Source organism: Oncorhynchus gorbuscha, linkage group LG18 (genome assembly GCF_021184085.1).
Source record: "Oncorhynchus gorbuscha isolate QuinsamMale2020 ecotype Even-year linkage group LG18, OgorEven_v1.0, whole genome shotgun sequence".
In the NCBI taxonomy this organism is placed as follows: Eukaryota; Metazoa; Chordata; class Actinopteri; order Salmoniformes; family Salmonidae; genus Oncorhynchus; species Oncorhynchus gorbuscha.
This window is the reverse complement of record NC_060190.1, coordinates 73,415,976-73,429,149: the sequence shown is the minus strand read 5'-3', so window position 1 is coordinate 73,429,149 and position 13,174 is coordinate 73,415,976. Positions and strand designations below refer to the sequence as shown.

Here is a 13,174-nt window from a genome sequence, read left to right as displayed (position 1 = left end):
CTAACCTTATAGGACTATGGGCTAGACTACATGAGGTGTGATACTAACCTTATAGGACTATGGGCTAGACTACATGAGGTGTGATACTAACCTTATAGGACTATGGGCTAGACTACATGAGGTGTGATACTAACCTTATAGGACTATGGGCTAGACTACATGAGGTGTGATACTAACCTTATAGGACTATGGACTAGACTACATGAGATGTGATACTAACCTTATAGGCCTATGGGCTAGACTACATGAGGTGTGATACTAACCTTATAGGACTATGGGCTAGACTACATGAGGTGTGATACTAACCTTATAGGACTATGGGCTAGACTACATGAGGTGTGATACTAACCTTATAGGACTATGGGCTAGACTACATGAGGTGTGATACTAACCTTATAGGACTATGGGCTAGACTACATGAGGTGTGATACTAACCTTATAGGACTATGGGCTAGACTACATGAGGTGTGATACTAACCTTATAGGACTATGGGCTAGACTACATGAGGTGTGATACTAACTAGACTACATGAGGTGTGATACTAACCTTATAGGACTATGGGCTAGACTACATGAGGTGTGATACTAACCTTATAGGACTATGGGCTAGACTACATGAGGTGTGATACTAACCTTATAGGACTATGGGCTAGACTACATGAGGTGTGATACTAACCTTATAGGACTATGGGCTAGACTACATGAGGTGTGATACTAACCTTATAGGACTATGGACTAGACTACATGAGGTGTGATACTAACCTTATTAAAACATATAGGCCTATGGGCTAGACTACATGAGGTGTGATACTAACCTTATAGGCCTATGGAGTAGACTACATGAGGTGTTGAGTTGAGTTTATTTTTATTTTTACAGGGACAGTGCACATTAATCAACGTTTCAGTAAAAGTGCCGGTTTTAGCCAGCCGGCTAATTTTCAACCGCAGTCCATGGGCAGGTTATTAAAAACAATTACAATATAGACAAAAGCAACATAGAACAAGCAAGACATAGCAACATAGGACAAGCAAGACATAGCATACAGACAGAGCAACATAGGACAAGCAAGAGGTAGCATACAGACAGAGCAACATAGGACAAGCAAGATGTAGCATACAGACAGAGCAACATAGGACAAGCAAGACATAGCATACAGACAGAGCAACATAGAACAAAAAGCAGCAAGACAAAATTCATAAAAGCAACAAAGTGTTTCCACACCTCACAAGCTACAGACAACAGACTACATGGAAAGCGGCAACACACAGCTAGGGATTATGTTCACAAATCTGATTGACCTTTAGCCATGTCTTCATGCATTTTGTGAAAGTGTGATAGGTGGTGCAGTTATGTGTGTCTGATGGCAGTGTATTCCAGACATGGGAAGCTCTCACAGAGAATGCAGATTTACTAAAGGTGCTTTTATACAGTCACTATACAGGAACTATACAGTCACCTCTCATGGCAGACCTTGTGGATCTGCTGCCATATGTCTGGGTTTTCTGTTTAACAAAAGTATTGAGTGGAGGGGGAGCCAGGCCATTAAGGATCTTGACTACAAGACATGCGTCGGTGTATTGCACAAGATTTTCCCAACTCAAGAGCTCATGCTTTCTAAGGATGTGACAATGATGATGGCTATTGGGCTTCCTATCAAGCACTTTGAGAGCCTGTTTGTAGACAGACTGAATAGGTTTTAATGTTGTACAGCAAGCTTGGGCCCAACTAGTCAAGCAGTATGTTAAGTGGGGGAGTATCATAGATTTGAAGTACAGTTTTGCTACCTCTGTAGTCAAACAATTTCGTATAAATCGGAAATTAGTTAGATTGAATTTAGTTATTTGAATTACCTTTTTCACATGCTTTTTAAAAGAGAGGTTGGAATCAAGTATGATGCCAAGGTACTTAAAATCGGATACCACCTGGAGCTTCTCCCTGACACATAGACATCTGGCTCAGTAGCATCTGTTGCCCTCTTTGTGAAGAACATGCAAACAGTTTTTTTCACATTGAGATGCAAACACGAGTCACTGAGCCACTTTGTAACCTGGACCATTACAGTAGTGAGTTCCTGTGCAGCTTGTTGTTTGCTCTTTGCATGCACATATATCACTGTATCATCTGCATACATTTGAACTTCAGACTCAGTACAGACAGAAGGCAGATCATTAATGTACAGGCTGAACAGGAGGGGCCCCAGTATTGACCCTGGGGCACGCCCACATCATAGCTACGAGTGGGCGACAGCTCATTGCTCACTCTGACACACTGAGTTCTGCCTTCAAGGTATGATTTCATCCATCTCAATGCATCAGGGAAAAGTTGAACTTGGACAATTTTGTGATGAGAATCTCATGGTTAACAGTATCAAAAGCCTTCCTTAGGTCCAGAAACACAGCCCCAACAGCACCCCCTTTGTCCATCTTGGACTTCACATTTTCCAGAAGAAAGCAGTTGGCCGTTTCTGTGGAGTGTTTCGCTCTGAAGCCAAACTGCATGGAGTGTAATGTGAAGGGGCTGTTGTTGAGGTGGGCAATCAGTTGTTCTGCTACACACTTTTCAACAACCTTTGACACCACAGGTAGGATACTAATGGGCCTGTAGTTACTCACATCAGCAGGGTCGCCTGATTTAAAGATGGCCGTTATTATGGCCGACTTCCATACCCTTGGAAACACACAGAGACCAATAGATGTGTTGGTGACCTTAGTAATGGGGCCAATGAGTGACTCTTTGTAGTTTTTAAGAAAGGTAGAGTCCATCCCAAACACATCTTTGGCTTTAGAGTTCTTTAGTGAGCTAATCACCTTGTTCACCTTTGACTCAGAAACCTCCCTTATGATGAAGACAGGTTGAGTGTCATTGATACTAACCTTAGGTGATACTAACCTTATAGGACTATGGGCTAGACTACATGAGGTGTGATACTAACCTTATAGGACTATGGGCTAGACTACATGAGGTGTGATACTAACCTTATAGGACTATGGGCTAGACTACATGAGGTGTGATACTAACCTTATAGGACTATGGGCTAGACTACATGAGGTGTGATACTGACCTTATAGGACTATGGACTAGACTACATGAGGTGTGATACTAACCTTATAGGACTATGGGCTAGGCTACATGAGGTGTGATACTAACCTTATAGGACTATGGACTAGACTACATGAGGTGTGATACTGACCTTATAGGACTATGGACTAGACTACATGAGGTGTGATACTGACCTTATAGGACTATGGGCTAGACTACATGAGGTGTGATACTAACCTTATAGGACTATGGACTAGACTACATGAGGTGTGATACTGACCTTATAGGACTATGGGCTAGTCTACATGAGGTGTGATACTAACCTTATAGGCCTATGGGCTAGACTACATGAGGTGTGATACTGACCTTATAGGACTATGGGCTAGACTACATGAGGTGTGATACTAACCTTATAGGACTATGGACTAGACTACATGAGGTGTGATACTGACCTTATAGGACTATGGGCTAGTCTACATGAGGTGTGATACTAACCTTATAGGACTATGGACTAGACTACATGAGGTGTGATACTGACCTTATAGGACTATGGGCTAGACTACATGAGGTGTGATACTAACCTTATAGGACTATGGACTAGATTACATGAGGTGTGATACTGACCTTATAGGACTATGGGCTAGACTACATGAGGTGTGATACTAACCTTATTAAAACATATAGGCATATGGGCTAGTCTACATGAGGTGTGATACTAACCTTATTAAAACATATAGGCCTATGGGCTAGACTACATGAGGTGTGATACTAACCTTATTAAAACATATAGGCCTATGGGCTAGACTACATGAGGTGTGATACTAACCTTATAGGACTATGGACTAGACTACATGAGGTGTGATACTAACCTTATAGGACTATGGACTAGACTACATGAGGTGTGATACTGACCTTATAGGACTATGGGCTAGGCTACATGAGGTGTGATACTAACCTTATGGGACTATGGACTAGACTACATGAGGTGTGATACAAACCTTATAGGACTATGGGCTCGACTACATGAGGTGTGATACTAACCTTATAGGCCTATGGGCTAGACTACATGAGGTGTGATACTGACCTTATTAAAACATATAGGACTATGGGCTAGACTACATGAGGTGTGATACTGACCTTATAGGACTATGGGCTAGACTACATGAGGTGTGATACTGACCTTATAGGACTATGGGCTAGACTACATGAGGTGTGATACTGACCTTATAGGACTATGGGCTAGGAGGTGTGATACTACATGAGGTATGATACTGACCTTATAGGACTACATGGGCTAGACTACATGAGGTGTGATACTAACCTTATAGGACTATGGACTAGACTACATGAGGTGTGATACTGACCTTATAGGACTATGGGCTAGGCTACATGAGGTGTGATACTAACCTTATAGGACTATGGACTAGACTACATGAGGTGTGATACTGACCTTATAGGACTATGGGCTAGGCTACATGAGGTGTGATACTAACCTTATAGGACTATGGACTAGACTACATGAGGTGTGATACAAACCTTATAGGACTATGGGCTCGACTACATGAGGTGTGATACTAACCTTATAGGCCTATGGGCTAGACTACATGAGGTGTGATACTGACCTTATTAAAACATATAGGACTATGGGCTAGACTACATGAGGTGTGATACTAACCTTATAGGACTATGGGCTAGGCTACATGAGGTGTGATACTAACCTTATAGGACTATGGGCTAGACTACATGAGGTGTGATACTGACCTTATAGGACTATGGGCTAGACTACATGAGGTGTGATACTAACCTTATAGGACTATGGACTAGACTACATGAGGTGTGATACTGACCTTATAGGACTATGGGCTAGGCTACATGAGGTGTGATACTAACCTTATAGGACTATGGACTAGACTACATGAGGTGTGATACAAACCTTATAGGACTATGGACTCGACTACATGAGGTGTGATACTGACCTTATAGGACTATGGGCTAGGCTACATGAGGTGTGATGCTAACCTTATAGGCCTATGGGCTAGACTACATGAGGTGTGATACTAACCTTATTAAAACATATAGGCCTATGGGCTAGACTACATGAGGTGTGATACTAACCTTATTAAAACATAATGGCCTATGGACTAGGCTACATGAGGTGTGATACTAACCTTATTAAAACATAATGGCCTATGGACTAAGCTACATGAGGTGTGATACTAACCTTATAGGCCTATGGACTAGGCTACATGAGGTGTGATACTAACCTTATTAAAACATAATGGCCTATGGACTAAGCTACATGAGGTGTGCTACTATAATTTGAAGAAGTCGCAAAAAAAAGGAATTGTTTCTTATGCTGGGATTCATTCACAAGTAGTATCAGAGCTTGGAGATGCCTAATTACCATGGCGAAACAGTCACCTGGTATTTGACTGCCTTCATGACTCATGACAGCAGGTGTGGGGGTAATACAGTCACCGTAACAGCCCTGGTCAGGACTCATGACAGCAGGTGTGGGGGTAATACAGTCACCGTAACAGCCCTGGTCAGGACTCACCGTAACAGCCCTGGTCAGGACTCATGACAGCAGGTGTGGGGGTAATACAGTCACCGTAACAGCCCTGGTCAGGACTCATGACAGCAGGTGTGGGGGTAATACAGTCACCGTAACAGCCCTGGTCATGACTCATGACAGCAGGTGTGGGGGTAATACAGTCACCGTAACAGCCCTGGTCAGGACTCATGACAGCAGGTGTGGGGGTAATACAGTCACCATAACAGCCCTGGTCAGGACTCATGACAGCAGGTGTGGGGGTAATATGGTGACCGTAACAGCCCTGGTCAGGACTCATGACAGCAGGTGTGGGGGTAATACAGTCACCGTAACAGCCCTGGTGCAGGCAGACGGTGTCATCGTCAATAGAATGCAGACCTTAATGTGGAACTCCAGGTTTTCATCCATGGCGAATATGTGATTGAAGATGTCCTCTGCAATTCTGGGGATGATCCCCATCCCATGTGGGTCATGAAGCTTGCCCTGAAAGAGGAGAGAAGAGAGGGAGTTAGTGAGGAGAGAAGAGGGAGAGTTAGGTAGGAGAAGAGAGAGAAGAGGGAGAGTTAGGTAGGAGAAGAGAGAAGAGGGAGAGTTAGGTAGGAGAAGGGGGAGTTAGAGAGGAGAGAAGAGAAGAGTGGGAGAGAGAGTGGAATTAGAGTAGAGGGGGAGATAGTAGAGAAGAGGGCAAGAGGGAGAAGGGGAGTTAGAGAGGAGGAGAGGGAGAGAGATTGGGAGAGAGAGGAGGAGGAGAGGGGGAGTTAGAGAGTTGGAGAGAAGAGGGAGAGAGGGAGGAGGAGAGTGGGAGTTAGGGAGGAGGAGAGAAGAGGAGAGAGGGAGTTAGAGATTTGGAGATGGAGAGTTAGAGAGTTGGAGAGAAGAGGGAGAGAGGGAGGAGGAGAGGGGGAGTTAGGGAGGAGGAGAGAAGAGAAGAGTGGGAGAGAGAGTGGAGAAGACGGGAAGAGGGAGAAGGGGAGTTAGAGAGGAGGAGAGGGAGAGAGAGGAGGAGAGGGAGAGAGAGGAGGAGAGGGAGAGAGAGGAGGAGAGGGAGAGAGAGGAGGAGAGGGAGAGAGAGGAGGAGAGGGAGAGAGAGGAGGAGAGGGAGAGAGAAAGGAGGAGAGAAGAGGGAGGGAGAGGGAGGTTAGAGGAAGAGTGAGAGAAAAATCATGTGAAAATATGAAGGGGAGAGAGGGAGGCGGAAAAGAAGGAGGAACAGGGGACAGGGACTTAACTTGGAAGAGATTCAGAAGATATTTACAGGAGAGGAGGCAGGACCGTAAATCATTTAAAGCCGTGGGGACTTGAACTACTGTGTTTCTCAACCGAGGTCATCCTCTGGTACACCCAATACAGTGATGCACCATTTCTGCGCAAGCCTGGCACAACTACATCCCAGTCTGGCACGACTACATCCCAGTCTGGCACGACTACATCCCAGTCTGGCACGACTACATCCCAGTCTGGCACGACTACATCCCAGTCTGGCACGACTACATCCCAGTCTGGCACGACTACATCCCAGTCTGGCACGACTACATCCCAGTCTGGCACGACTACATCCCAGCCTGGCACGACTACATCCCAGCCTGGCACGACTACATCCCAGTCTGGCACGACTACATCCCAGCCTGGCACGACTACATCCCAGTCTGGCACGACTACATCCCAGTCTGGCACGACTACATCCCAGCCTGGCACGATTACATCCCAGCCTGGCACGACTACATCCCAGCCTGGCACGACTACATCCCAGCCTGGCACGACTACATCCCAGCCTGGCACGACTACATCCCAGCCTGGCACGACTACATCCCAGTCTGGCACGACTACATCCCAATCTGGCACGACTACATCCCAGCCTGGCACGACTACATCCCAGCCTGGCACGACTACATCCCAGCCTGGCACGACTACATCCCAGCCTGGCACAACTACATCCCAGTCTGGCACGACTACATCCCAGTCTGCTCTTCAACTGATCATCAAACCATTGATTAGTTGAATTAGGTGTGCTTGTGCTGGGCTGGAACAATACATTGTCAACATTAAGGGTACTACACTAGGACTGCAGTTGGTCTCCGTGGTGTAAACTCATTCTCCGGTAGTGGTAGTGCCAACAGAAGGAATACGGTTCCATTTGGAACACAGACTCTACTTTTTTTTTTTTTTTACAGGAAATAGTCTACAAAGAGGTCTCTCCAAACCCTGCCGTACACTGACCTCCATAGTGTGAGTCTTTCCAGAGGAGGTCTGTCCGTAGGCGAATATTGTGCCATTGTATCCCCCCAGAACATCTAGAGACAGGAGACAGAATGTGTTCAACGGAACAGTACATCTAGAGAAAGCTGGATGGAATTTTACTGTAAAACCACCTGGTTAGGAGACAGGAGACAGACAGGGGACAGAGAGGATGGTAGTTTTACTGTAAAACCATCTGGTTAGGAGACAGGAGACAGACAGGGGACAGAGAGAGGGTGGTAGTTTTACTGTAAAACCACCTGGTTAGGAGACAGGAGACAGACAGGGGACAGAGAGAGAATGGTAGTTTTACTGTAAAACCACCTGGTTAGGAGACAGGAGACAGACAGGGGACAGAGAGAGGATGGTAGTTTTACTGTAAAACCACCTGGTTAGGAGACAGGAGACAGACAGGGGACAGAGAGAGGATGGTAGTTTTACTGTAAAACCACCTGGTTAGGAGACAGGAGACAGACAGGGGACAGAGAGAGGATGGTAGTTTTACTGTAAAACCACCTGATTAGGAGACAGGAGACAGACAGGGGACAGAGAGAGGATGGTAGTTTTACTGTAAAACCATCTGGTTAGGAGACAGGAGACAGACAGGGGACAGAGAGATGATGGTAGTTTTACTGTAAAACCACCTGGTTAGGAGACAGGAGACAGACAGGGGACAGAGAGAGGATGGTAGTTTTACTGTAAAACCATCTGGTTAGGAGACAGGAGACAGACAGGGGATAGAGAGAGGATGGTAGTTTTACTGTAAAACCATCTGGTTAGGAGACAGGAGACAGACAGGGGATAGAGAGAGGATGGTAGTTTTACTGTAAAACCACCTGGTTAGGAGACAGGAGACAGACAGGGGACAGAGAGAGGATGGTAGTTTTACTGTAAAACCACCTGGTTAGGAGACAGGAGACAGACAGGGGACAGAGAGAGGATGGTAGTTTTACTGTAAAACCACCTGATTAGGAGACAGGAGACAGACAGGGGACAGAGAGAGGATGGTAGTTTTACTGTAAAACCACCTGGTTAGGAGACAGGAGACAGACAGGGGACAGAGAGAGGATGGTAGTTTTACTGTAAAACCATCTGGTTAGGAGACAGGAGACAGACAGGGGATAGAGAGAGGATGGTAGTTTTACTGTAAAACCATCTGGTTAGGAGACAGGAGACAGACAGGGGACAGAGAGAGGGTGGTAGTTTTACTGTAAAACCACCTGGTTAGGAGACAGGAGACAGACAGGGGACAGAGAGAGGATCGTAGTTTTTTTCATTGATGTTCCTATACCAATGGCACAAGTTTCATTGATGTTTTCCTATACCAATAGGACAGGTTTCATTGAATTTCCTATACCAATAGGACAGGTCTCATTGATGTTCCTATACCAATAGGACAGGTTTCATTGAATTTCCTATACCAATAGGACAGGTTTCATTGAATTTCCTATACCAATAGGACAGGTTTCATTGAATTTCCTATACCAATAGGACAGGTTTCATTGAATTTCCTATACCAATAGGACAGGTTTCATTGAATTTCCTATACCAATAGGACAGGTTTCATTGAATCTCCTATACCAATAGGACAGGTCTCATTGAATTTCCTATACCAATAGGACAGGTTTCATTGATATCCCTATACCAATAGGACAGGTTTCATTGAAAAAGCTAAACATTTCCTGTCCCTTGCTCTAAATAATAAATGTAGTATCATACTTTTAAAAAAAAATTCATTAAACATTTAAAAAAACATTTAACCTAGAAAAACATGTTACTCTACACAGTAATAAAACACTTCAAAGTATAATGTTTGTATAATATAATTTACGAATGACCTGTCCTATAGGCGATTTGTATGTACATTTGAATTAATAAATAACAAAACACAATTGTTTTCAAATACAATCTAGGTTCATTTGGCCTAGGCATGAACATTTTAATTAGGCCTAATAAATAACCAAACCTGTCTGTCTACGAACACCCCCTCCTCATTCCGGCTGCGATTCAGCACCACAGCAGTTGAAAGAGGCTACTCTCGGCGGACACAGTTACGACTCCTACCGAAGGTGGCTCCTCTTCGTGTTCGAGCGGCGCTCGGCGGTCGTCGTCACCGGTCTACTAGCTGCCACCTATCCCTTCTTTTGGTTTTGTCTCCACTTCCTGTTCGAGTCTACTAGCTGCCACCAATCCCTTTTCTGTTGGTTTTGTCTTATTGGTTTCACCTGTTTCCTTGTTTATGTTTTAGTCGGGCTATTGAAGCCGGTGATGCCCGCCTGCTCTTTGTGCCGGCTTATTTTCCCCACTGTGTTTCTGTGTGGTAGTGTGGTAGTGTGGTAGAGTGGTAGAGTGGTAGTGTGGTAGTGTGGTAGTGTGGTAGTGTGGTAGTGTGGTAGAGTGGTAGAGTGGTAGTGTGGTAGAGTGGTAGAGTGGTAGTGTGGTAGAGTGGTAGTGTGGTAGAGTGGTAGAGTGGTAGTGTGGTAGAGTGGTAGAGTGGTAGTGTGGTAGAGTGGTAGTGTGGTAGTGTGGTAGAGTGGTAGTGTGGTAGTGTGGTAGAGTGGTAGAGTGGTAGTGTGGTAGTGGTAGAGTGGTAGTGGTAGTGTGGTAGAGTGGTAGAGTGGTAGTGTGGTAGTGGTAGAGTGGTAGTGTGGTAGAGTGGTAGAGTGGTAGTGTGGTAGTGTGGTAGAGTGGTAGAGTGGTAGTGTGGTAGAGTGGTAGAGTGTGGTAGAGTGGTAGAGTGGTAGAGTGTCTCGTTTTGCGTTTTACTCCGGACTCGTTAGGTCCTGTGTTTGGGCTATCGTGTATGTACGCCCGGTGTTTGGCGTGCCTCCTGCGCCCGACTCCTCACCCACTACGCCCGACTCCTCACCCACTACGCCCGACTCCTCACCCACTACGCCCGACTCCTCACCCACTACGCCCGACTCCTCACCCACTACGCCCGACTCCTCACCCACTACGCCCGACTCCTCACCCACTACGCCCGTCTCCTCACCCACTACGCCCGACTCCTCACCCACTACGCCTGACTCCTCACCCACTACACCCGACTCCTCACCCACTACGCCCGACTCCTCACCCACTACACCTGCTCCTCACCGACTCCCCGCCTCACCCACTACGCCCGACTCCTCACCCACTACGCCTGACTCCTCACCCACTACGCCTGACTCCTCACCCACTACGCCCGACTCCTCACCCACTACGCCCGACTCCTCACCCACTACGCCTGACTCCTCACCCACTACGCCCGACTCCTCACCCACTACGCCTGACTCCTCACCCACTACACCTGACTCCTCACCCACTACACCTGACTCCTCACCCACTACGCCCGCCTCCTCACCCACTACGCCCGCCTCCTCACCCACTACGCCCGACTCCTCACCCACTACACCTGACTCCTCACCCACTACGCCCGCCTCCTCACCCACTACGCCCGACTCCTCACCCACTACGCCTGACTCCTCACCCACTACGCCTGACTCCTCACCCACTACGCCCGACTCCTCACCCACTAACCTGACTCCTCACCCACTACGACTCCTCACCCACTACGCCCGACTCCTCACCCACTACGCCTGAGTGCGTTACAGACACACAGGGAGGAAATTATAATACTGACGTTGGACAATCAAATTCGATATGCAAATAAACAAAATGTGTTAAATCTGGTTCATTGAAAGAAAGTTTATTTTAAAATGCTCCTGTGAAACGAGGCCAGCGCCATGCATTATGTAAACACTCGTTACCACAGCTCAAATGATCTGTCGTTTTTACAGTTCTACAGGAGGATGCTAATTCATGTTTTGTTTATTGTAATTTGAACTATCGTGGGGGTCGTGACTCGTGTCATGTGTGATATATACGTGGTTTATTGGTAACAAGTCTGTTTCCTACTGTAGGCAGTTGGCTGCCTAATGATTACATTGTTATTATTATTGGTAACAAGTCTGTTTCCTACTGTAGGCAGTTGGCTGCCTAATGATTACATTGTTATTATTATTGGTAACAAGTCTGTTTCCTACTGTAGGCAGTTGGCTGCCTAATGATTACATTGTTATTATTATTGGTAACACGGCTGTTTCCTACTGTTGGCAGTTGGCTGCCTAGTGATTACATTGTTATTATTATTGGTAACAAGTCTGTTTCCTACTGTAGGCAGTTGGCTGCCTAATGATTACATTGTTATTATTATTGGTAACAAGTCTGTTTCCTACTGTAGGCAGTTGGCTGCCTAATGATTACATTGTTATTATTATTGGTAACAAGTCTGTTTCCTACTGTCGGCAGTTGGCTGCCTAATGATTACATTGTTATTATTATTGGTAACACGGCTGTTTCCTACTGTTGGCAGTTGGCTGCCTAGTGATTGCATTGTAATAACTCTCCGATGTGAATACTTGGCAACGATGTTTCCAAGTGCTACTGAATTATCTCAACTGAAATGCATCAATTGCGGTATGATCCACACCATCACTCTACTGTAGTCTATCAATACATTCCAAATCTTTATTCTATACATGACAAATGGGTGTCATATGTGGATCTTGCCTAGAGCAGCAGACAAACTACTTGGACAGGGTCTGACCGACACAATCAGTTGTCTCTAATTTACTTGCGTTTGCAGATGGCCTTGGTCTGCTCAGTGAGGGGCCTTGGCCTGCTCAGTGAGGCGTTTGCAGAGGGCCTTGGCCTGCTCAGTGAGGTGTTTGCAGAGGGCCTTGGCCTGCTCAGTGAGGTGTTTGCAGAGGGCCTTGGCCTGCTCAGTGAGGTGTTTGCAGAGGGCCTTGGCCTGCTCAGTGAGGTGTTTGCAGAAGTCCTTGGTCTGCTCAGTGAGGGAGGGCCTTGGCCTGCTCAGTGAGGTGTTTGCAGAGGGCCTTGGCCTGCTCAGTGAGGTGTTTGCAGAGGGCCTTGGTCTGCTCAGTGAGGGGCCTTGGCCTGCTCAGTGAGGCATTTGCAGAGGGCCTTGGCCTGCTCAGTGAGGCGTTTGCAGAGGGCCTTGGCCTGCTCAGTGAGGTGTTTGCAGAGGGCCTTGGCCTGCTCAGTGAGGCGTTTGCAGAGGGCCTTGGTCTGCTCAGTGAGGTGTTTGCAGAGGGCCTTGGCCTGCTCAGTGAGGTGTTTGCAGAGGGCCTTGGTCTGCTCAGTGAGGTGTTTGCAGAGGGCCTTGGCCTGCTCAGTGAGGTGTTTGCAGAGGGCCTTGGCCTGCTCAGTGAGGTGTTTGCAGAGGGCCTTGGCCTGCTCAAAGTGAGCCGCTGCTGTTGGGAATTCAATGCCGTTCTGTACCATCACTCATTCATATATCTTTATGTACATATTCTTTATCCCCTTACACTTGTGTGTAT

General features: G+C 46.4%; 1 protein-coding gene across 1 annotated transcript in view; it reads right to left on the bottom strand.

Annotated features, from left to right (window-relative positions):
- Positions 1-13,174, bottom strand: part of kif5ab (kinesin family member 5A, b) — a 192,455-nt gene that overhangs the window by 77,840 nt on the left and 101,441 nt on the right. The window contains exons 3-4 of the mRNA XM_046312357.1: positions 7,812-7,885; positions 5,973-6,077 (exon numbers count right to left, since the gene is read on the bottom strand). Of these exons, the coding sequence (XP_046168313.1) occupies positions 5,973-6,077; positions 7,812-7,885 (179 nt within the window). The remainder of the gene's footprint in view (positions 1-5,972; positions 6,078-7,811; positions 7,886-13,174) is intronic.